Source organism: Pyxicephalus adspersus, chromosome 2 (assembly GCF_032062135.1).
Source record: "Pyxicephalus adspersus chromosome 2, UCB_Pads_2.0, whole genome shotgun sequence".
NCBI classification, from domain to species: Eukaryota; Metazoa; Chordata; class Amphibia; order Anura; family Pyxicephalidae; genus Pyxicephalus; species Pyxicephalus adspersus.
Window position 1 is genome coordinate 76775843 of NC_092859.1, and position 26207 is coordinate 76802049.

Below are 26207 nucleotides of genomic sequence, written 5' to 3' on the forward strand. Positions count from 1 at the left end.
TTATCCCATCCTGTCCATCACCCTATTTACTGAAATGTCACAAAATTTCTTGTAATTTCATTTTTTTTTTTATCTTAGACACTGTCGAAATTAGTACAAGTTCCCAACACTTCACCAACTTGTTGTCACAGACTTCTCTCTATCATCTCTACGTTGCTTCTTAATGAAAATGTTTCTTTGGCAGTGACTGAGGTTAAAGACACAATAAATAAGGTAACTGATATTTTTAATATCCAGATGTGTTCATTCCATGTGGAACAGGCATAGATAAACAAATTACGCATAAAAAAGAAAAAACTACAGACTTTAGTTTTAACCCTTTGTATAAGTTTAAGCAATTCATGAAGGTTAGGCATGTATGTATGTAAGACCACTGTAAAGTTCTGCAGGCCTAGAATGAGGCCAAATGAGTACCATTTGAAGGGCAAATATAATTGTTTTGTTATTTACCATGTACCATTGTTTATAGGTACCAAATAGGAGAACACTTGGTGTATATAAATATTATTCATGTAAAAAATAAATAAAATAGCTTATTTCCACTGGCCTCATAGTGTTAACATTAAAGTAACATGTTCACAAGGGAACAGGGGTATAGTGGGACGGGCACAGCGTTCCCACTATACGGGAACGCTATGCCCTCACTTTTCTCGGGAATGTTTTGCCAAGAACTCGTCAGTTCCACCACGGACAATGTCGAACCACGGACCATGTCTTCTGTATGGAATTGCAGGCTTGGGGCAGTGGGCGGCTTGTCTCTCTGAACCCTCTGCGATGGGAGAGTGGGCAGGTTCTGGTATCATGACGTCACTCTGGGGGGAAATTTCCTCCCCTTTTGAGTGACACATAGGCAGAAGTGTCACTCAAAGACTACACCCCTGCAAGGGAAGTGAGAGACTGCTGCTATTGTTGGCCTCTCAAAGGAAAGCCTAGTTGCTTTGTTTCATTTAAAGCTAGACTTAATAGTAGAATTCGCAATGGCAGCCTTCATAGGTCTCCCATAACCACTGTCCTAAAAAGTTTTCAAACTCCTTTATTACATCGTGTTTAAATTTAATTTGTAACTAGAATTCAATCTGTCTGAATTTAACCCTTTTCATGGACAGTAAAAAAAGTATGACTGATAAATGACATAACTGGATGTAGTCAGTAGCATAAATTGATTGCCAAAAACAAAGATTTATAATGATTTTGAAGTGACCAAAATGATCTGATTTTGATGACAATAACCGTTTTGTTTTACATATTTTTTTAAAGGTGTTTGAAAGTGGATTTTCAAGAGGATTACTTATTGAATTCTCAGAAAGGCTCTTTGTAATGAAGCAGTTTGAGCAGGCAAGTATCAAATAGTTTTTGAAAAAAAAGATGTTTTCACTTCTACAGCTGATTTTGTATTAGCTGTGAAAATGATCAAAAGTATCATATATGTCTGAGAAAGAATTGTCCCATATTTGTGCTTTAGGACAAGCTGTGCTTAGTTTAGCTACTACACATCTATTCTATCTTTGACTTCTTTAGTATAGATGTACCAGACAGGCGTATAATTTCTGTCACTGGAAACAATCTTTTGTGTGTATGTTGCTTTACTGTTCTAAATTATGTTTGTGTGAAAGATTATCTGCTTTTCTATAGCTGAAGGAGAATTAACAGTTTTCAGTTCAGCATGGTGTAAATTCTCTTTGATTCCGCTGGCTAGGACAAGTGAACAGCTTTTCTGCCATATTTCCTGCCTATTTTACTATAATAAAGCTGAACTTCAGTCTGGCATATTGGTAAAGGCTCATATTCTTTACTGAAATTGGTTACTTTGATTTCACTGCACACTGTGTATTAGAAGCTGCAGCAAGTCAGATGGACCCCATATAATCTCATAGCTGCAGGACATTCAACATCACCTGTTGTGTTCTTTCCCATACTGACTGTCCCTGGCCTTCCCCTTTTTTGTTGTATTTAGGTTTTTACAATTATGGGGACTTAGAGGGAATCTACATCTGTACAGTATACTTACTGAGCCGTACTACTAGCCACGAGCTGCCTTCATTGTATAAAAAGCAAAATATGGTAAAATAATAAAAGGAAATGTTTGATTTACAAATATTATTACAATGTTGATTAGGGGGAGAGGAGGAACTAGAACATAGTTAAAAGGAAATAACTTTAGCTTTAATATAAAAAAACTCATATTTTATCTTCTTCCATTCCATCATGTTGTTTCTTTCTCCCTAGCCCTGTTATTTAATATATGTTTTGCAAATATCCTGCTTGTCTTCATTGTGGTTCTAATGATTGTGGATCATATTGTCAATTCTGTAAAGACGATACATTTTCAATCTGGCTTCATTACAAGTGTCGCACAATGGTATTTATTGATCCGCTGTGTTGGATCACTAAATAACTGATGACTAATAAGAAATATGCAGCGAATTGCCCCCTGCTTGTCCTACCCTCTTCAGAGAACAGAACAGGTCACTTGTTTCTCTTTAATGCCACCTGAAAACATCACCAATTATTTTAGGTAACAGTAAATGAGCAAATGCATAGGCTTTAGCCACACTGAAATGTATCCCTATACACACTGGCCTTTGTTAGACATCTGAAGCAACATTGCTGTGTTGTAATATTTGATACCAAATGTAAATTAATAAGTATTTTTTTATTTTCCAGCTTTTTCTTCCAAGCTTCTTGCAGCATATCCTACTGTGCTTCACAGATGAGAACCCCACTGCTAGGAGTGAGGCCCTAGCAATTTTAACAAGGCTTATTTTGGAGAAAGCTGAACCCCCAACAGTTGGTTCTATGGCATTTGAAAAATATCCCCTTGTCTTTGTGGAAAAGTCAAACTGGTAAATGAATTTGTTGCAATTGCTCACATTATAATGTGTAGTGTCCAGTGTTTAAGAGAAAACCTTTACTTCATACAGCGTAGTTATTGTGTTTCTGTCTGCTATGAAGAAATGTGTTGGCCTTAAAATAAATACAATACAAGATATCTCAATCTGAATATTTTTTTGAAAATTTTATTGTGCTCACATTCTCATGTGATGAGAATGGTAGTCTGCATAGCTCTGGTTAGAAAATAGACTATCTTCTCATGTTGTGGTAATTGTATACAATGCACTTGTGTGAATGAGGACTGTTACCAATGAATTGACTGGTTACCAATGATCACTTGATGCAAACTTGGTTATGAATTTTCATTATGCAACTGTTATATGCTTTGTTTCTTATGTGTCTTTATTTCTTTCATAGTTCAAAGTTGAAAGGTGGTCAGAGTAAGGGATTTGCTGTCCTGGACTACATACTATCTTTGGTTCATCTGTCACCTGATCTGGGTGTCTGTGAAATGTCTCACTGTTGGGCTGCACTTACTGTTCTGCCTCATCTAAGGTAATTATGGGTACAGATTATAACTAGTTTGGAGTTTTTAAGAAGGTTGTAAGGATGCACATTTTACAAGCTGTGTGTTTAACAAAGCATTGGTTGGAGGAGTTGGACATGAACATGTAGGGCTTTTTTATTTGGAAGACATAATTGCCACTTTCATCCGAAGGACATTCTTGTTAAAGCTCCAAAAAAACTTTGCCGGCACATGTGACATCCATTGTATTTGCAGTGGCGAACCAGACATGTGCTCAGCAACTGATGGGTGCTACCAATATTGTCATAATGTAATCAAAGATGCATCAATCTCCGAATGCCAATTTTTCCTACCTGTTGCTGTTGTCCATTTAAATACCTGGCATATTAGTTTCAAGGAATACTCATTCTTGGTGTAGCCTGTTGTCACCCAAGGACATTGCATAACAATTAGGTGCTGTTTGAGCAACCTCAGACCAGACAGCATGTGAAACTTTCCTAGATAAAAACCACCGCCTACTCCACCAAGATAAGAGAGGGGTCTGCTTTATCTTTTGTTAGTAAAGACAAGTTTGCTGGAGACAATCAAACGAGTTTGTGGTTCTTTGGAAAAAGAAACATAGGCTAGTGATTGGATTATTATATCCATGCAATATAGAGTTTTCACAGATTGAGGGGATAATGGTATGCTAGACAGCTATGTTATCAGGTATGCTAGAAAGCATGTTCTGGTTGTTAAAGTCCCCAACCCCCTTTCCTGACCCTTTGTGAATATCCACACAGGTAGCCATCCAATGACTTGTGAAACAAAACTGGTATATGAAAGCCCTATATTTCACTTAAAGATATTTATTTGGTAATGTTTATCTTAATAAAATTGGTAATTTACTAAATTTCTTGGAGAGAATAATTAAAAATTTTAAATATATTTAATATTTCTATTGTATGTGCAATGCTTAACGTTTCTTTTGTTCTTTTAGGCCTCTAAATAAAGAAAAAATCACACCAATGTTATCAAACTTTATAGCAAGCATATTTTCTTTATTAAACCAAACAAAATTTATTCAAGGTAAGCAATAAAATGTGACAAAAACTTTTGATACTTTAGATAATCACTAATTGAAAATAGATTTTAAGATAAATTATTAATAATTTAAAAGGTAAAAATTGACATATCCTTGTTCAATAAACACTGCAAGGATCTAAATGCAAAATTGGAGTAACTCTAACATTAAATCAAATATACATTAGAGGTGCTGTCATGCATTTTTGGGGCAAAGTGACAATGTCAGTGAAAAACTTACCCCAGATGAACCCGATACTCACCCCTCCAGTGATCACCTACTACTTCTGCTTGTAATATATTGTATACAGGATAGCATGATTGTGGTCAGGGGTTAGCAGGCAGCCTCTAAATCTGAATACTACCACATGACATAGGGTTTGACAGTGCCTCTAAGCTCTGACAATGTTTATCACAAGGTATTTTGGTATAATATGTAACAAAAAGAAGCAGTGGGGGATTGGTGAAAACATTTTAGTAGGTCATGTGCAACCTTTTCACAGATGCTGTCTCTTTCTGTGAATAGGCAAAGTGACACATCTCTTTAATGAGTTTTTTCATGCATTACACACATGTTAAGATAAACCAATAATGCAAGTACAACACACAAATCATCTTTGGTATTTGATTCCTGTCAGTGAATTACTATTTGCTAGCAAATGCAACAACATGCATTGGCATAGTGTGTTGGAGTGCTGTTTAGAATGAAGGGAGTTGCAATTTACTAAACTGAATATTGTGCATTAACAGGTTCAAGGTTTTTAGTTGAAGGCATTTATTTTCCCTTACTTTGATTTTAACGTGTCTTCATCCTCAAAATGGAGTGACTTCAAATATTTTTTTTTTTTTTGTTAGTGCAGTTTTATCTTTTGGACTTAGTGAGAATGTTTGAAGCCATTTTGTGTTTGTGTGTTATGTTTGCATATGCTACCAATGAATTTATATATAGTTTTTAAACTATCTATGGGGGCTTACAAAATCATTCTTTCCCTAATAATAAACCTATAACTCTATATGAACACTGGTTTCTTTAATTTTTTTTAGGAGTCTTGTGCATAGCTTGCCAGGCAGTGAGTACTCTTCTCAGTTTGGATGAGTCTGCTGAAATTCTAAACGTGCTTCCTATGGAAAAAGTGAAAGACCTGTTGCTGTAAGTTTTGGCATATTCTGCAAACACAGTCATCTCATTGGTGCTTGAAGTTATTTGTCAGGGAGATAAATTTTCACATATATTTATATAGGGTAAGAAAAGTGTTAAAGCTCTTTTTACTATATGATTGTTAACATCCAGATCTGAACAGAGAGTGATCTAAGGTAATAGCAATGCTGAAAGTGCAGCCTCAATGCACACAGCTACTTGTTGCAGTCATTAAATCGTTTCCTGTAAACTCCCCCCCTGGATCCTATGCCATATTAGAATCCAAGAGGCTTCACTTGGACGAATGATGGGATTATGGTTGTTGTTGTGTGCATAATAGACATTTTTTTACACCCATCATGTTGTTAGATAAACTTGCAAATGATAACCAGATATGACTGTGGTAGGAATATATCCATAGAACATTCTGATTAGCTAATGACAATAAAATGTACATACATATATTTAATAAAACCTAATAAATATAATATTAATTTGCTTAAATTGGAACTGTTGTTGATCAGTCTTTGTATGATTTGACCTATTGTGTAGCTATGGTAAGTAAATGTTTATATTTTAATCTTCGTTTTTTTTCCAGATTGTTCCCTGATGATCCCAGTGCCTTGCTTCTGGCGGATCTTTATTTCACTAGATTAGTGTTTTGTGGTTGCCAGCAGCAACTCTCAAGAGATATTCAGATGGAGATCTTTTCAAAGTTACAGTATAATATATCAAGCAACTTGTCAAAGGTATATATTTGCCAAAATAATTGCAGAGATGCTTTTGGAGATGGTCATCCTGCCTTGTCATCTTTTGCAGATTTTTATGCTCACATTATGATGCTTAATAGTTTATTACCATTGTAAACTCGTCAGGTTATTGCATAAAAAATAGGAAACTATTCTTTAAATTTTACCAGAAAAAATATTAACAGTGAATCCTCACACTACTTTGTGACTCTCTTGGAGAGTATATAAGTCAGTAGTGTTTGTTCCTCCTCATGCCCCTTACTGTTTTTTTTTTATTTTTTTTTTTATTTTAGGTGCGACTTCTTACAGTAAGGATATTAAATAACTTTTCTGCCCAACCATCAATGAGTTTAGAGGTAAGAATTCACATGGATGAACTGTAACATGGAATGTAAAAAAAGTAAAGTCTAACAAAGCTTTTTGTCTTAAGGAGTGTAAAGAAGGAGAAAACCTTCAGGTGTTTTCTATACTCTTGCAAGCTGAGCTCGTCCCAGCTACTGTGCATGAATTCCGAGAGAAGCTTCTTCATCTTCGAAAACTAAGACATGACCTTGTACATGCAGTTACAAAGGAGGACTTTAAAGAGGTTGGTTTAGTATTTAGATTTTGTATGGCCTGTAGAGTACACTTGATGTCATCTTGGGTAAGAAATGGGTAAAACACAAAAATAAAAGAAGTCTTATACCAGCCAACCTATCAAGCTAATATTTTTGGGAAATATTGTCTAAGGGTATATTTGTTCTAGTGTCAGGTGTCTATATGTCCTTACTTTAAAAAGATCTCTTACTTTCTTTAGTGTCTCATAAAATAATGTGAACGTGAATATCTTTCTAATAGAACACAGGCATCAAAGAACAAACTCCTGGCCCCTGGGGTCTTAACCGTGTGCACGTTAGCTTACTTGGGTTTTGTGCAAAGATATGAAGCGGAAGTAGTGAGCAAATTAAAGGAATGAAGATTTTAAGGATGCAGTACTAAAAATTGTAGTTAATTGCTGTAATTTAGAGAGAAGAATCCTTTTACTTTTCTGACTTAAAGGTGCTATGGCCATCTTTTGAATATACACCTTGGTCCTTGCAATAAATTGACTTGACTGTATTAATATTCTGCTCTGTCCCTCTTAGCTTTTGCTGTTTTAAGGTTGTATTGATCTAGGCAGACCCCTGTGCTGTCGAAGAATTGGCATGCAGTTTTTTTTTTTTTTTATAAATTGCTGTCAAGAATTTTGGTGGCTATATTTATCTGAATTACAACTTCTTTTGAATGGCAAGGTGTGATGCAGCCACATCAGTAATACTAATTATATGTATATTGTATTTTACTTTTACACAGGTGCCATTGAGGTATTTACTAGCAATGCTGTATATTAACTTCACTCCTTTGTGGGATCCAGTTATTGAGCTTATTGCGTAAGTAAATTTAATTTATGAATTGGCTATGAATTGACTTTGTAGAACTTTTTTTGATTCTTGACTGTAGATGTTTAAAAAAAACAATTCAGTTGTTAATGATAATAAAACGTCCCACTTCACACTTACAAGAGATTTTCTGTTAATATAACATCTTGTGGTAAATGGCTCGACCTAAGAAAAGTGAATTGCCAGGTCTCTTGAAAAAAGTCTAGTACGTTCTCTGGCCATGTTCCCAGAGAGTAACCTTATCCCTATGTTTTTTTTTTTTATAGTTCTCATGCAAATGAAATGGAGAATAAAGCTTTTTGGAAGGTGTTCTATGAGCATTTGGAAAAGTCTGCTGCTCATGCTGGTAAAATTTACTGATTGTATATTAGCTTCCAGATTAAATTATATTTGTCATGTAAAAATATTTTAATGTGCAAGTGCTTTAATAATTCCAAAGCGTAGACATGTAATAGTAAACTTTTTACCAAGTGGTCAGAAAAAAACCTGTATGGCTTTTCAGTGCATTTGCCTGGTGAGATATGGATATAGTTTTATGAAAAGCATTAGGACTGTGTCCACGTGATTGTGCAAGGAAAGCGCTGAAAACCACAGTAGGTCTTAGGGTTGTTACCAACGCTGTAATAGGTATATTTCAACCTATACTGCACAATACAAAATTATTTTGGAAAAAAGTACATATATGAGTTTTTATTATTCTTTTACAATTTAACTGCATTACATGGTTTTCTATTTGTTTTGTGTATAAGCAAGGTGCCTGACCAAATACTAGTCATGCAAACAGCACCTCATTTTTAGATACTCTGAAATTACAATAGAAACATAACTCATATGACTTATAGAAAAAGCTTGGCACATGTAGTTGGTAATCTTGCCTTATTCTTTGGCTCATTTATAAACATTGAGGAAAGGAGCAAAGTTAAGTGGTTGTCCCTGCTCAGCGTTTACTAAGTCGGTTGATTGAGTACTTATGTGAAGAGCTTCCACAGTTTCCAGGACTGTGGTCATAAATGTGATGTTTTATCTTTCTTTTTATAGAAAAGGAACTCCAGGATGAGCTAAGTGAGGAAGCACCAAACAATAAGATCCAGGATATTGATCCTTCTAGTGCTGGGGACGTCGGTATCTTATATGTTGATATGCTTAAATGCAGAACGAATACAAATGACAGAACAGATTACACTAGTTTTCGGTTCCTGCTTTGGAAAGCCATGACACTATTTCCGGACAGGGTGGAGCCAAGGTCCAGGGAACTTTCCCCTCTCCTACTCAGGTTCATAAGGTAGGAGTGCACGCGTTAAAAAGGGTGGTGTATCACCATTACCCACTTTGGGACAGTGCCTTCTGAATGTCAGTTAATTTCCTGATGTCTCTCAAAGAATGTAAAAAACTTCATGTAGTATTTTTTTTATAAAAGCATTGGTTAATTAGCAAGAGACGAAACAGGAAAGAAAGTAAACAAAGTGTTGTATATTTGAATTAGAAATGTAAGCAGGTGATATCAGTTTGCAATTCTAGCAGTTTAGCAATTCTTTTGTATCCAGAAGACCTGCAATCACCCTTGTTCTATAAGGCTGTGCAAGTTATAACATAATGTCAGTCACTTAGCAAATCCTCTTGTATCTACAGTACAATGTACTGTAGTCTGATTATTTTTTACAGTTTATATGTTCTGGCTGATATTAAATCCCATCAGGGTAATTCTCATAGATTTAAGCAAAGATGCTTTTGTTGCAGAGGTAACTTGGTGACTCCATCTTAGAATTAGATTGTAGGAAACCATTACTTGCTTACTCTTGTCGATTGAACAACATTCAAGAAAGAATAAGTAATAGTTATTGGTATAGGAGGCCTTTGTTTGGAAAACTGTTACACAGCAGACTGTTTTAGCAGTTAGGGCACTTTCACACTCATGGTGGAAAGCTATGTAGATTCTGGGCAGCAAACCACACGTAACCACATTTGCACACAGCTTAGGCATAAAAGAACTGCTTCCAACTACTCCTATTCACGTAAATGGGAGGAATTGGCAGCATAGCTGAGCCAACAGCAAAACGCTATGAAACTGTGGGTCTGGAATGGCCCTTAGAATCTCCTTTGCAGACATCTTTTGGAAATGTAAAAACTTTTTGCGTTTTATTACACGTCACTTAATTTTTGTGGATTGTTAATTGAGGATAGTAGAGACCTTTTTATCTTACCTGATGTCTTTAGTTTTTAAACTGTTTTTACTTGAGCTTTTTGTTGATATTCTAACCTAGGATGATACTAAATTGGTTTCTAGTGCAATGGATGCTTGTCTAATTATGATGTCAGTTTAGTTTTTAGTGTAGGTAGGTTTCTGTATTTGTGTAGGTTTGTGTGTTGGTTAGAAAAAATTGTGTAGTAATATTTATACAAGATAATACAGTCTATAATAATGCTTCCTTTCAGCAATGAATATTATCCAGCAGACTCTTTAGCAGCCCCTTCCCAGGACCTTCGCAAAAAAAGCATTGATAACGCCCCAAGTGCATCTGATGAAAATGTCCCTCTAGACGAGGATGCACCTATGGAAGAAGACACTCCAGAATCTGATGAAATCAACAATACAGGGTTGCAAACAAAGAAAACAAGAAGAGCCGCCTCAAAGTAAGTCCTAATGTGATAGATTTATGAACACATATGGTTGGAAATTAAACTTTCCTGTTTGTCTAGCCTTGCAAGACTCTGTACAAAGGCACAAGGGTAGTGTGCAGGTATCTAAAGATGTATACTGTCCTACATTGGTTCTATTTCATATTATCTTCATTTCATGGTATCAACTTTGTGAAAATAGTTGCTGCTTTGTTTTGTATGATGTATTTTTACGACTAAGCATTGATAAAAAAATGTATTGTTTGCACAGTAACATGACATTAACCTCATATGACCTCCCAAAGCTAATTTCATACTATTGTGCCAAAGTCATTACCTGTGTAGTGTATTCTTTATACAAGTTTCACCCTCAATAAACTTGCAGAACTGAACGCTAATAAAAAGAATCACTGAAATTTGACCTGTCATCTGTCATGTAACTGCATTTCATATTTCACTTCTAGACCTCTCTAAGGAAAAATTGTTTTCAAAGTTTTTAATACTCTGAAATGATAGTCACAGTTTTAAAAACTGCTGGCTTTTCCATATGAATAGTTGAAGTCCATCTGCTTTGTCAGTTTCCTTGATGTAAATTGAATATCTAGTGAAACTTATTAAACGGCTTACCCCTTGACTGGAGATTTGTTAAAGGAAGGAACAAAGTGTTTTATTGCCTTTTAATGTTAGCAGTTATGCAAACCCAGTGACCTTTTCATCAAAGTCAAAAGTGCTTGAAAGAAAGGATTTGTCTAGTGGAAGTTAGAATAAAATATTACTTCAATTATTATAACAGTATATATATATATATATATATATATATATATATAAAATTTTTCAGTCTTTGCTATGGAGTATTTTTTTATACCTTGGATCCTGGAGAAGTAGCAGGACATTACCCTTACTATTCATTGTCAGCACTTTCATATTTAGAATATCAGCCTTTTTTTTAAACCAGGTATGTTAATCTGGCTTTTTTGTGGACAACATGAGTCCCTCGCCCTTCTTTATTGCAGCCCCTAGCCAGTTCAGGAATGTAAATTGAATGTGGCTCCAGTTGATAAAGACTTCACAGGTTTTCACTTAAATGGATTATAAAATTTGGACTTTTCCTGTATAATAAACATTGTAAGTTACAGTTATTACTATAATGTTATTTGTGGCACTCGTTAGACAGAGTAAAGCAATTTATCCCACTCATTTCGGTCCACTGTTTCACCTTCACATCTCACCTTTTTCAATTGCTTTTGCTCATTTATTACAATTTAGGCTTTTACTAATTGCCAGATGCATGCAATTGTCAGTCTGTTTATTAGTTCATGGCACTGCTGGACAAACTTGAGTTTCACAATTGTGAAAGCTAAGGAAGTCATCTTGTTATTGTTTCTATGGTATTATTAGGGAAAAGAAAATCCTCTTCTCACAGTGAAAGTTTTGAAAATGTATTTGGAAGAGAAACCTCTGTACTGGGTCACTCATATTCAAATATTAATCTTGCAAACCCACATCACAGAGGGTCACAAGCACTGGTGCTGGTTTTCCTCTAATTATTATTTAACCATATAACTTTTAGCCAAATCCTGTCAAATATACTTAAACTTTTTTTTTTTTTTAAATCTGCAGGCAGCTCATTGAACATCTGAAAGTGTTTTCAAAGTTTTCCAATCCACGCTCTTTGTTCCTGGAGCCCAAGTTAAATGACCTCTATACCCAGGTAACTCAGATTTTATATTCATTGTCAATTGAACAGCACACAGCAGCCTTTCATGACTGTTCTTAGGGCTCAGCATTTGCCCAGTCCTGTTGTTACACCTCTCAAGTCATGTACCTCATAAGATCCTGACAGGCTCATATATTTTTTGACTTTGAGGAGGCTGGTTGGGTTAGTTAGCAACATTTAATTCAAATCAATAACATTCAATTGAATTTCACCTGTCAGAAAACATGGCCTTTTTCCAAACCCTGAAGGTTGGTTTAGGGATGGCCGAGTTAATGTATATGTATTTCTGTAATGGTTTAAGTTATATAACTTTATAATCCATACTACTGTTTGTCTCAAAAAGCATAACTAAACTGCCCTATAGACCTAATGGCATCTGCACAAATTTGTTGCCCTGCTGTTTTCTAGTTTATTGACTTTTTGGAATGTCTGTCATTGTGTACCTTGCTACTTGCATTACATTTCTACAGTTTAGCTTACAGTGACCTGTTATAGTTTTTGATTCTAATATAGAAGTTGACAACAAAATACCAAAGTTAGTGCTTTGAATGTAAGCAAAGAAAATGTAAAAATGTGTATTTAGATATTGTAAATATATTTTGTTTGAATGTTTTCTAATTGCTTCTTTTTACTAGTTATTGTGTCATCAAGACCAGAATGTACAGAAAGTTGCTTTGGATTGTGTGCTGAGTTACAAACACCCTCATATTCTTCCCTACAAGTAATTACCTTTTTCTTTTAATGGCTATGTGATATATACATTCAACACATTTTCTGTTGCCTTAAAGAAATCATTTCCTAAGAAAAAAATGCAGGGGCTTGCTTGGACGACTCCCTTGTTAAAATACTATTTGGCCATCTCTGTCTTCAGTTCTTTTCAAAGTTACTGCCCCAGAACAGGCAGGATGATAAAATATAAGTGAAGTCAGATTTTGTGATCTGATTCATGTCTCTGATGTTATTGCAGCCTTTGGATTAGGATGAAAGCCAGACTACAAGGTTTCCTTAGATGTGAGTGATTGGCAGATCTGATCCCCCTTTCTAATGAAAGCTTTGCTTTTATTTAGGTTCCTTTTAAAATCCTTATGAATCAACACTGGTTTACAGTTCTTTAGCCTACCTATCCATTTCTGATGACCTGCTGACAAGCAACAGTGCTGAAACTAAAAAGTTCTTGATTTCTTGTGTTAATAGAGTTATTCCTCTAGGGCAGTGTTTCTCAACCTGGGTTCCATGGAACCCTAAATTTCCTCCAGATGTTGTTAGGGGTTTTTTGAGCAATGGTCAGTTTGTGTATCAAACGTCAGTTTAAGTGACATCAATAATCTTTTAGGCTATCTGTAAATCGTATATTATTTACAATAGCCAGCAATGTAAGAGGCATTCTTTCTACTGACCACATGCTAATATTCTGTAAGTTGTTGATATAGTAATTATAGCAGGGGTTCTCTGGAGACCTGAAAGTTAGTTTAAGGGTTTCCTCATGCTAAGATGGTTGAGAAACTTCTCTAGGATAATGCCTGTAAAACATATCTAGGTATTCAGCTTTAGCCAATGGCTTTTTTATTTTTATAGAATTGTCCTTGCACTTAATAAAAAAAAAAGTAAATAAAGGTTATAGTCCATATCTAAAACCTACATTTTTGGATAGAATAGGGGATGGTATCAACACTTTTTTGCCACCTTTGTTACAGTAATATTTCTGTTCCCTTCATATACTGTAGACATGACAAAAGTAAGGAAATATCACTGCAAGTTGTGGTGAACTTTGTCACTGGAACAGGTTTGCCCACTTGAAGATTTTTCCTACTTTTTGTTGTGGTTAAAAGTTAAAAATTTTGGGTTTGCTCCAAAATTTTGCCCCCAATTGAGACATAAATAAAATTAAGAGTTTTGACTCCATACTACTCTATACAAAGCAAAAAAGGACAAGGGATTTATAAGGGTTAATGTTTATCCACTGTTCTTATCAAAACATTATTCTGAATTTTTTTTTTTTTTTTTTTTTTTTTACAATTTGTAGGGAAAATTTACAACGACTTTTGGAAGACAAAAACTTTAAGGAAGAAATTGTGCATTTCAGTATTTCTGAAGAGAATTCAATCGTAAAGTCAATGCACAGAGCAGATCTAATGCCTGTGCTTATGAGGTATGTATTTTTGTGTTTTATAATTACTTGAAGAAGCATAACAGCCAGTAGTTTAGTTGTTGCTTTAGTAGCCTTTTTGGTTGAGTAAATGTTCATAACCTACAATTCTGATTGTGCCTATAGTCCTGCTTATACCAATTAGACATGGATCAGTGGTAGACAATGCTTCAGATATGCTCAGTACTCTTGAGGCTTTTTGAATGGAATGGCATGATGTTTGGCAGCCTTGTTCCACTACCATCTACCACTATCTCCAAAATATAATTCTATCTAGTGCGAGCAACAACATGTCAGTTACATTTAAAAAAGCAATCATACATATAATCAAATCAGCTTTGAATATATACAAGAGGTTAGGACTATACATCTGTAGACAAGTTTGTTGGAACCCTTACAGCTCTTTAACCTCCTTGGTGGTAATCCCAAATGAAGCTTGGGGTGAATTATCCATACCAAAAGCAGTAACCCCAAGCTACACTCGGTGTGGAATTGTCAGGTGCAGGACCGTACAGCTGGGAGGCATGAAGTTTAAAATACTAAGTATTTTTAAGTGTACGGCTTTTACAATTAAAAATACCTTAATATGCAAACCACCAGGGAGGTTAAAAAGGTGCTTTATGCTTCCTGAAAATGCAGTAAATAAAGCGATTGTCCCATGTTTACATGAATGTCTTTAATACGTCATTAAGTAAAGCTAAGCATGTGTGACAAGAAATAAAGCATTACTTATTCTACAAAGATATTTTAAAATGGCACAGATATTTATGTTAGTATACCTAGAAAATAGATCATAAATAGTTTGGTTATAATGGTTTTTTAAGATAGCTTTTTTTGTTTTGTTTTTTAATTGGTATCACACAAGTCTCTAATTAAATAATAAGTCATTTAGCCTGTTTTATTTGAGAAAAGTAGTAACTGCGGATTAGTATCATTGTGTGTCCCACACTGAACATGGACTGGAGAAAGTTGATCAGAAATAACAAGCATGTTAAAGCAAAGTTCATCACTAAAATGCATGATATTGCTTTTATGGTCTTGGGGACTGTAGCCACCCTCAAAAACACCCAAAACATTGGACTATTTTCAATAATTCTTCCATGAGACCTGATTTGAATCCCATCAAACGGGTATGGAAAGAACTAATACATTCAGTCTGAAGAAGGCACTCTTTAAACTTGACTCTGGATCAGTTTGATCTGGAGAAGTGGGTCAATCTACTTGTTGCAGAAATCCATTGAAAGTTACATGAGTTTTTTGCAGTGATTGTAGAATAAAGGTGCCTTCAGTTGAATCAAAACTCTATAACACTAATAAATAGTTTTTATATTCTTTTCACATTTCAATAGTTTAGTCTCCATTGGTGCAGTAGGTTTGTGTTAATCTTTTATTCATTTGTGTTTCTCCTTTTTTTTCCATTTCTTTTCTTTAAGAATATTGTATGGCCGTATGAGAAGCAAAACTGGTAGTAAAACACAAGGCAGGTCAGCTGCAGGAACCCGCATGTCAATAGTTCTCCGATTCTTGGCAGGCTCACAGCCTGAAGAGATCAGAATGTTCCTGGATCTTCTGTATGAACCAGTGAGGCATTTAAAAGATGGTATGTCAGTCTGTATTTAGTGCACTTTTAAGGTGCATATGCCCTTGTATTTACAAAAGGTGTAAACAGTCGTCTAATTATGCACTTTTTTTCTAATGTGATGTACTTGTCTGACTGAAAGTACACATTTTACATGTAAGACCTTAAAGCATTTGTCCTTCCTCTGGGTCTTTAAGCATTCTGCACAGCCATTACTGATCCAAGAAAGTAATGGTTTGTGAGCTGATTTAGAAGCCCATTGGACAAGACATTCCCTCAAAGGGTCATCATGATGAAAAACAAGTTTTTTCCTTCTCTAGAAATTGTTTTTTTTTTTGTTTTGTTTTTTTGTTTTTTTTGTTTTTTTTTTTACCAATTATTGAATTATTACAGTGTCTGATCTCCTTCCATTAACAGGTGGTTGCCTTGCTGCAGTTCAGCAGTCTGTAGAACAAGTAGACCTTTCAAAAGTCCTGCCCCTGGGGCGCCAGCATGCCATACTCAACAGTTTGGAAGTGGTTTTAAAAAACCTTGGTCATCTAATTAGCCCTTACTTACCTGAGATGCTCCAGATTTTACTCTGCATAGCTGCTACTGTGTCTCAAATACTAGAACAGAAAGAAAAGGTAATCTATGGACCATTGCTAGATTTTGAGGTTATATGTATTAGTTAATGGTAGTACTTTTAAACTTACAAAGAATATCTTTGTAAAATAGTTAAATTGTTTACAAATTGTGAGGAATAAGGAGAAAAATGTTATGACCCATATAAACCCCAGTTAGCCAGCATTAAGGAATAGTTGAAGAAGTGCATCTTAAAGAAAGAACATGAGAAGTACCCCTAAACAAGATATACAACACTGCTGGTTGCAATCTGAACATGCAACACTTTTGTTGTACTAAAATAACAAGATTATTAGCAATGTCATACAATGGTCTGATCTCAGGAGATCAGTTAACAACACTCCTAGCTGCCATCTTGAATACTTTCTAATATAGGTTCAATTACATGTACAGCTTCCCCAAGACAGTTATGAAACCAATTTTTTTCAGTAATCGGCGCACCTTAGACCCTGTTACATGTTGACATATACTTTCTAAACATTATTATAAACAATTTTACATTGTACCGCATGTAATTTACACTTGCTGAGTTGTCCAGTTTATTTTTACAGCAGGTTTTCAGAGTCAGTAACTTTAAGATATGCGTGTCAATTGCGAAGTTAATTAACCGCTTCATTAAACACCAAGGTGTTAAAACGTTCAATAAGTTATATGGCACAGACTTCTTTCTAGATAATGATTATGAAGCTGTAAATGAATCACTTTAGAAAAATGCTGGCATAACTAAACTGGGGCTGCTATGGCAGAATTAGCATGAAATAAATGCAGAATTTAGTTAAAATTTCACATATCTCAAGGCCATGCTCTTTCAGACTATGAGAAACTAAAGAACCATATTTTAAAAGTTGTGTTTGTTACTTAAGTGCTGCAACTTATTTACAGCAGGGCAGTGAAGCCTTTTAAAGTTCATGGCTCAGTAGACGGTCAAAGACTTAGCTACTTAACCAGAAGCATGTGCTGATAAGAGCAGCAGCTGCTATTGTACTATTTAAAATCAAGTAAATCCTTTTAAAGCTTTAAAGCTTGCTGGAATTCCTGTAGTAGTAGCAATAAATTTGTGTACACAATTGAAGTTTTTACTAGAATTCAAGGTAAAAATGAAAGCACCGTGCACAACCACACCTGGCCATTGCCCAACAGGCAGTTATCAGATTCAAACATTCATACCTCAAATTATAAAATGTATCCATGTTTATGGTTCACATTAACTTTTGAATGGGTGTGGGGTTATGGAAATAAAGTATATAAAGCAACAAAAACTAAAAAACAATTGAAAGAGACCCTACAAGTCCCCTTGTAATTTGAGAAAGGAAAACTTGATATTACTACAGACACCATAGTACAATCTTACATATTTAACCATTTTATCTCTTTTAAACAGATCCAATTAAAATGTATAAACCCATTAAAGAATCTTAGACGCCTGGGAATGAAACGTATTGTTGACTTTTTCACCGACTTTGAGACGTACCCATATTCTGCTGAAGAAATTGATGCTTTATTTGTTGCTGTCATCTGGCCACAGGTACCAAAATTCATAGGCTACAAACTTAAACCATTATAAAATTTTCCTATATTTGTACAATACTGAGCTATGAAAAGGTATTGATTAATGCAGTTTAAATATTTGTGTTTACTACATTTAAATGTGTTCATTGTCTTGAAGACTAAGAACTTTTTTTTTCTGATACAGATTTGCAGACTGGCTTTGGAAAGTCAACATTCTCCTTCACTTGTGTTAAAGCTTATCCATACTTGGAGTGAAAATGTTAGGTAATCTTGCCTTTAATTCCCTTTATAGTCACTGAATAGGGATTTTGAAAAAGATTAATGATATATTAGAGACAAATAAGTGTTGTTTTTTTAATAACATTGTTAATTATTTGGATTTGGTATTCTTTATTACAGATTTTTTCCTTTACTTGGTAAACAAAAACCTGGACAGCCAGAATATGATGTCCTGGCTAATACGTTTGCCCTTCTTGGCAAAAAGGGTTTATCTGAGTCAACAGCAACTATTGTTATTGATGTAGCTTCTAACCTTCTCAATATTCCAGACTCTGAAGAGTCAGAAAGTTTGTCTCACTTAGTGGTAAACGATTGTGTGATTCCTGATGCCCCTAGTAATAATGAAGGTAAGAAGGAAGGTAAAGGGTTGTTTTCATTAGGCACATGCTGTATCTTTTTTTCTTTCATATATTAACATACAAATCCTTGAATATTATCAGAGTCTCCAAGCATTGGTGTAAAGCTGGTGTTAGCCCATGTCCCTGTAATTCTCCAGTTCCTGAGTAAGAGTATGCTGAATGCAGAGAAGATGCGCAAGAAGAAATATAGTGCCCAAGTTAGCAAGGAACTTAATATCCTTTCAAAGTAAGTGGGATTCCTATTTCTACTGTTCTAACAAATAAAAACCTAAATATTAAAGCAAGATTGTTTTAAATAAAAATAAAATAAAATCCTACCAGCATGTTAATCATAGTTAAAAAAACTGGTAAAACCATTAACATTTCTAAATATAATAATGTCACCTTACTGACCTGTAGAAGAACGTTCACTTTGAAGGGGAGATGTTGGTGTATTATAGGAGGTCACTAATGACAGATGGTGTACCCTGGTTCTCGAACAGGATAGAAACATGCAGTTTCATTCCAATGCCTAGTTGTAAAGAAAGAAAAGATTAAAAAGAAATTGCTAAAAATGTACTTATTTTAAACTAATCATTATTAGGCCTTCTGGTATAACTCTTAACTTTTAAGTTAACTTTTTGCGCCTCTTATTAGTGGTTATAGGTAATTGTAACCTTTAATCAAATGATTTGGAACCTTTATTCATGCAATATGGAGTTTTTAATATATACATAATTTGAAATGTTTATAAAAATTGAATTAAAAGTGAATTTGGATTTTTTGTTAGTTAAAAAAAACTTTGAATATGAAAATGATTATGATAAATTCATTGTGCAGGTTAAGTTCTAATTTGTTGACTTTTCTTGATTTTTAGGATTAGCAAGTTTATTCAGGACAAAGAACACAGCAATGTGCTAATTGGACTACTTATATCATATTTACATAAGAGTAACGTAGCTGAGGTAAGAAATTTATTTGGTTAAATCACACGATCTAATACAATTCAGGGCCCATTTTACTCTTTTCCTTCCTCGAAATTATAGACATTGATTGTTGGTCAGCAGACAGTATAGTCACACACAACTTTTTTTTTGCTAGTGTTTGTGGCATGATTACACATAATTTAACAGAAATATGTTCTTATTATTATTAATATTTTATTATTGATATTATTAATAAACAAAATTTTTAAAGCCCCAACATATTACACAGCGCTGTACATTAAATAGAGGTTTACAATTTTAGAATTGCATGCTTGTTAGAGATAGTGCCTTAGAAATTTTTGAAGCCATTGAAACCAAATTCCAGTCATCCAGAACTTTCAGAAGGATAGGTTATCAATCCTCTCTTATTTTGTTCTTTCACGTTTCCTTAAGGCATAGGTATACTGTAAGTGAGTATGTTTTTCAAAGTAGAAAAAATATTAAATGTGAAAAATGGTATGATTTTAAGGTTACAGAGGTCGACATCCTGGAAACAGTTAAAAATCTACTCCGACAGTCGTCAAACCCCACAAGCTTCTTAAAGCCATTGGGCAAATTATTTGCTGTAGTACAGAACAAGCTCTCCCGTCAGACACTTTGTACTACATTTCAGGTACAGTATGTGTGTTTTGAATGTGTCCGTATAGTCACCTTCATTCAGACCATTGGTAACAGTTAGTGCATTATAGTTACTTTTGTGTTTTGTTTGTTTCAGGTCCTCTCTGAAATTAATCCTGAGTTGGAGTATATCACTGATGTTGCTGTTAAGGTTTGTAATAATTTTTTTTTTTTTAGTTATATACTAAATTTACCTATGAGTAATTATTAATCTTCTTATTAATTTTCTCCCACAGTTGAATGCATTTGATCGAAGGCATTTGGATGATATTCACTTTGATGTCCGACTAATAGCTTTCCAAAAAGCTTCTTCTTTTATTAAAGAGATGAAGACAATTGATATGAACTATATTATTCCACTTATGTATAACTGTTTCTACACCATCCACGTGAGTGTTTTTTAATTTACTAAATCCTTTTATGTTCATCCATTTATTGAAATGAAAATTCAGTATGAACACCTCCATTGTTTTTAATCTTAGAAGCAAGACATTTCAAACTCTTCATTTCAAAATCTGCTCAGATTGTACAACATATCTGACTTTTATTATACATATCTTGCCAGTGTAATAAAATATTGTGCTTGATATATATCAAAAAGAATTAATTCCGGCTTTGAATAAAAATTGTAAGAAGGTAATAAATGTGAAGTCATTGTTTATATTCTGTGAGGCATAGATATAAACTTTTTTACTGTATAGCTATGTAGGAACTTCCACCATCATGGCCAAAATTAAGTCTAAATCGGGTGCACTAGGATACTGAAAAGCAACTGCAATTCTTTATCAACTCCTGTGCATATACAGATAATATATATATATATATATATATATAGATATATATATATATATATATATATATAGATATAGATAGATAATCGTGTTTTTTTTGTTCCATTTATGGCAAGCTTAACAAATGAAAATGTTCTTTATTTTAGCTTGGTGATATGTCTCTAAGTGACAATGCAGGTCTGTGCCTTACTAGTATTATGAAGCTTCTGGCATCAGTGAAACACACTGAGGCGGAATACCGTGAGATCATACACCGAACTCTGCTGGAGAGCATGAAAAGTGGACTCAGAAGTAAAGTGGAGGTATGGTAAAGTGATTAGGAACTTGAAGTTCTGCTAACCCAGAAAAGAGCATAAGGGGGACCTAACATCTAACATCCCTATAACACATTTGCTGTGGTATAGGTAATGCTGTTTGTATGGTAAATGAGCCTTTGGAGTGTCCAATATCAAAGCATTTCCTGGTATGTGATGTGTATAGGGACCCCTGTGCTTTAAAGCCTTTTAGCTTTATATCTGCATGTGTGAGATCTAAGGCACTACTGCTTTTGACAGCTAGTTCCAGGAGATTTATAGTCAGGTTTGGCAATATCACTATTGTGTTGTTTATTGTTTCCCTTGCTAGAAGAATAAGAAACTTACTCCTATTCTAAAAAATCACCACCGCCTCATGGAAAGACTCAAAACAACACATGATAAAAAGACAGTAGTTCAGAAAAAATTGGGTACCACAGGTGACTAGTCCTGTGCTCACTCCCCTGCCTTTTTGGACACAGTTACTGAAATTCATTTCCTCTTTACCTTTATGCTTGTAAAAAATCTGGGTAATTTCAAGCAATGATTTAAAAATGAAGATATATTAGCATAACATTTAACAATTATAAGGGTAATGCATTACTGTGAAATACAGAGGTTTATATTTTTTAAGTGTAGCTACAGATAGAAGACAGACCCTTAGTTAGCCTGGATTCATTACTCTAGTTTAGCTTTAGACTGATCTGTTATTCACAGGCCACCTGTTGCTTTTATTAGACAGAAAAGCCTCGATTGGGCTTTCACTTTGTTGTTGGTGCCAGAATTTCCCTGACTAATTAGGTATATTTTACTAAAAAGCCACCCCTTTATCTATCAATTCAAAGAAAAAGCATTTTTTGATAATAAAGGTAGTGGGGTAATAGTAGGCATTATGTGCTTTTAAGCTTTTTTCTTTGAGACTTAACACACAACACTAGTTCACTTTTTACATATTTACAAAGCCAAATTTTGGGTTTGTCTTTGGCGATAAATAATAATAATAATAATAAAATATTAATAATTATTTTAATAATAATAATAATAAAAAATAAAAGTTCACTGTAACTTTTTTTATCAATATTATTTTTGCTTTTACCTTTAAAGCACATTTATTGACACTAGTGTTCTATATTCTTTAAAATGGTCTCATTTAGCTTGGATGGTCTCATTTAGATGGAATGCAAAGCAAGGTATTAATACTGCAGCTCATTTTAGTTGCAGTTTATGTAGGATTTATGCAGGACAGGAATATTATATTGCATTGCAGAACATAGTAGAGGGCTAGTCTTAATTAAAAAAAAAGTATAATAAAACCTATACGCTTTTGAAATGCACAGCTTTTAGTGATTTATCTATAGCTAAGTTATTGCTTATAATTTATAGCTAATTTATCTATAATCTCCTCTTGTTTTTACAGAGTGTTCAGCAAGACTACACTACTTTACTTTGTAATTTGATACGGACTTTCCCAGGGAATCCTGAGTTTTCAGATTTGGTTCAGCTCACAGATTACAATGATCCTGAAATGGACTTCTTTGAGAATATGAAACACATACAGGTACTCCTAGTATATTGAAGTATGTTTCTGCAATGGATGTAATGGTCTCTGTGAGAAAAAAAACAAACAACATGATGTTTGTATATTTATTTCCTTAGATTCACAGGAGAGCCAGGGCGTTGCGGAAATTAGCCAAGCATATCACAGAGGAAACTATGGTGCTCTCCCCCAGATCACTACAGAATTATATTATGCCATATGCCACCTGCACTATATTTGATGAAAAAATGCTTAAGGTAGGTTTTTATGGATTCTCATATAACATGATGTTTTTTTTTCCCTTAATTTCTTGGTTTGTCTAAAAAACAAAACACAAAGCTAGCTTTACAGCTGTTTTTGCCAAAGAGTCTTCTAAGGGTGACGCCACAGCTATGATGACTCATTCTAGTTCGGGCTTCTTTTAGTGTAGCTAAAGTTTAAATATGTGAATATAAAAAAGGGGGATAGGGCTTCACCTGTTAACTTTAGAGAAGACCTAATGACATTTTAGCTAAACTCCAGTCGGGAGGGCTAAATGCTTGCTTATGTCCAAGGGTGATTTAAATAGTACCTTTACTTACCTCTATCCCTGTTCCCTGCTGACCAATGCCCTCCCCATCTCTATCCACAATCCAGGTTGTAAGCAGGCACTTAGATACAATACAAGACTTTGGCCTTTAGGTCTTGCATTGTGTGGAATGTTGTCAATGGAGCGACCAGAACACAGATTTGCTTATGGAACAGGTTACAGAGTATTGATTTCCTAGTTCAGCTTTAATATGAATATATAAAAATAAAGGCCAGGCTGAGCATTAAAAATGAGGAAACCCAGCAACTGGTGATGTCCATGAGTTCAGGAATACAGGCTGGCATTGCCAGCAAAGGGTTTTCAACCAAGTAGTAGAAATGAACATTTTATTTTCAGCTTTTTAATTTGTCCAATTACTTTTGAGCCCCAGAAATGAAGTGATTGTGTAAAAAAAAAAGACTTTAGCTCCTCACATTTTTATGCAATCTCTTTGTTCAAACCACTGCATTAAAGCTGAAAGTCAACTGCATCTGAGTTGTTTCATTTAAAATTATTGTGGTAATGTACAGAACCAAAATTAGAAAAAAGTTGTCTCTGTCCAAATATTTATGGACCCAACTGTATATATATGTGTCTATATAAAGTACCAAACACTTTTTTGTGTGGTTTTTATCTGTATGTCAAGCCATCAATATAAATGTTCTCTTTTCATTTTCAGCATGAAAATATGGTTAATGCTTCAGTGGAAATGATTGGATCAGTATGTAAACATCTCCCTTGGTCTTCCTATATATATCAATTAAAACATTTTATTCACGTGCTTCAGACAACTCAAGTTGATCAAAAACTTGGTGTCAGGTACGATCTATAGTCAGTTTTCATTTATTTTCCATGATAATTTGTTTTGTTTTTGTCAAACATAGTATTATATTGCATGCTTTGTTGTTCTTGCCATGGAATTGAAAAATTAGCTAAGCTGAAGAAAAAAAAAACACTACGGGCATTTATTGTTTAGCAAAACTCATTTTATCATTCTTTGCATTTATAGATATAGAATATATTAATATTTATTTTAGAATTTATTTGTATTTTGCTGTTGTCTAAAATTGAATATTTATTTAATATTTGTATTCCTGCTCCTGAACAGATTGCTGGTGACTGTACTTGATGCATTCCACTTTGATAATGCAACTCTGGAAAAGCAGCTTCAGGAACTCAAGAATAGTGAAAGTGAGTAGTCATGTTTTATCTTGCTTAAAAGTTGGATTTAGGGCTGCCTATGTTAAAGAATCCCATTCCATTAAAAAATATTTTTCTAGTCTTCTAATAGCTGTTGAGTTGCAATATATACTAGATCTTGGGGAAAAATCTTGAGATTTGAACATGTGATCTCATTTTGAATGCTCGGAGCTTTAACATATTTTATGCATGACATCATAGAGAAATCTAAACCTTTTTGATTTTGCTTTTAAATATTGCTTTTTGACTCATTTTTGTTTTGTGTTGTGATAGTATTCCATGTCAGGGTAAAGCAGGTGTCCTGTTTGACAACTGCTCTTTATTGTTCTAAAGGTACAGAGAATGCTGCTGAAGAAAATCTGGAGGATGAAGTGATGGATTTAGATCAAGATGAAGAGCAAATGGACACTCATGACAATGAGAATTCCACCAGTCAGAACCCATCTGAAAAGGTTGATAGTACTCCTAAACAAAAAGTAGCATTGAACTCCCTCCCAAGAAATAAGGAAGAGTTGGCATCCCTGATAAAGCACATTCAGGAGACCGTAAATAACAACATCCTGCCAAAGCTGCAGAAGTGCCTGGATGCCAAGGTTTGTGTTTTCAGTTTACAATAAGGCCAAATTGTTTAAGATTTAATACATATTCATCAGAAAGGGACTTTCAAAAGTTATAAGATATATATATATATATATATATATATATATATATATAGACAGATCCTTTTTCAGCTTGCCAAAATGCCTTTGTGCCATATAACAGTCATTGGCATTCCTAGAGATTGACAATTATAACAATATATTTTTATAATGGTGTGTACAGGTGAAGAGAGAGGAAGAGCACAAGTTGGTAAAAACCAAAGTTGTCAATGAAGAAGAAGTGGTCCGTGTACCTATAGCATTTGCCATGGTGAAGCTAATGCAGACACTTCCACAAGAGGTGATGGAGGTCAATCTACCCAGGTATTATTACATTTATTTAATTGCAGGACCTGAGCAAAGTTTTCAGTCTTGCTTGTTTTGATTTTTTTTTTTTGAGTCTTTGGTTTAACAGCCAGTCGAAATAGATATCACATAATAGCGCATAGGCTTAGGAAATCTCCATTTTTTTTAAAAAGTGGAAATGCCTACTTGATCAATTTCTAATTGGGTAGAGAGAATTGACACAACCAAATCCACTCTTTGAATCTATTCTTGTACATAAAGATGCTGTAAGCATAGTAACATAGAAAACAAGACCTTGTGGTCTAGTCTAGCAGATTTTTCCAGCAGAATCACAAATTTCTATCTTGACTTCTTGTAGTTTCTTCACAGCAACACTAAAACCAGGAGATGTAGCAATAGCAGGGTCAGCCAATCAGACAGTTTCATTGCAAAGTGTTGGTAAAAATTGAGATTTGAAGGAGCGGAAACCATTATAATTTAATAACTGAATTAATATTAAACATATCTTTATAATACTGCTGCTCTTTTTATGGGCTAATCGGCTGTCTAAGCAGAAAGATTAGAATATTATATTTCCAGTGTGCATCAGAAAATAGGTTGTCATCCTACTGGCAATGTGCCAAGGTTGCAGTGCATGAAGTACAAAAGTAGCTGAATAAATTCACAAATATGTTCTCTGTTAAAACAGGTAAAGGGTGCCCAAACCTGAGAAAAATTAGCCATTTATTTTGGATCTG

General features: G+C 34.4%; 1 protein-coding gene across 1 annotated transcript in view; it reads left to right on the forward strand.

Annotated features, from left to right (window-relative positions):
* UTP20 (UTP20 small subunit processome component) overlaps nt 1-26207 on the forward strand; it is a 58635-nt gene that overhangs the window by 18309 nt on the left and 14119 nt on the right. Inside the window, exons 20-52 of the mRNA XM_072399008.1 lie at nt 79-213; nt 1258-1335; nt 2665-2843; nt 3250-3387; nt 4338-4426; nt 5465-5570; nt 6157-6307; nt 6601-6663; nt 6738-6893; nt 7640-7716; nt 7992-8071; nt 8764-9007; nt 10159-10356; nt 11962-12052; nt 12694-12779; nt 14082-14207; nt 15638-15804; nt 16201-16409; nt 17789-17932; nt 18101-18180; nt 18316-18542; nt 18636-18780; nt 19411-19498; nt 19989-20132; nt 20235-20288; nt 20374-20526; nt 21075-21230; nt 22639-22779; nt 22878-23015; nt 24006-24145; nt 24435-24517; nt 24860-25119; nt 25349-25488. Of these exons, the coding sequence (XP_072255109.1) occupies nt 79-213; nt 1258-1335; nt 2665-2843; nt 3250-3387; nt 4338-4426; nt 5465-5570; nt 6157-6307; nt 6601-6663; nt 6738-6893; nt 7640-7716; nt 7992-8071; nt 8764-9007; nt 10159-10356; nt 11962-12052; nt 12694-12779; nt 14082-14207; nt 15638-15804; nt 16201-16409; nt 17789-17932; nt 18101-18180; nt 18316-18542; nt 18636-18780; nt 19411-19498; nt 19989-20132; nt 20235-20288; nt 20374-20526; nt 21075-21230; nt 22639-22779; nt 22878-23015; nt 24006-24145; nt 24435-24517; nt 24860-25119; nt 25349-25488 (4466 nt within the window). The remainder of the gene's footprint in view (nt 1-78; nt 214-1257; nt 1336-2664; nt 2844-3249; nt 3388-4337; nt 4427-5464; nt 5571-6156; nt 6308-6600; nt 6664-6737; nt 6894-7639; nt 7717-7991; nt 8072-8763; nt 9008-10158; nt 10357-11961; nt 12053-12693; nt 12780-14081; nt 14208-15637; nt 15805-16200; nt 16410-17788; nt 17933-18100; nt 18181-18315; nt 18543-18635; nt 18781-19410; nt 19499-19988; nt 20133-20234; nt 20289-20373; nt 20527-21074; nt 21231-22638; nt 22780-22877; nt 23016-24005; nt 24146-24434; nt 24518-24859; nt 25120-25348; nt 25489-26207) is intronic.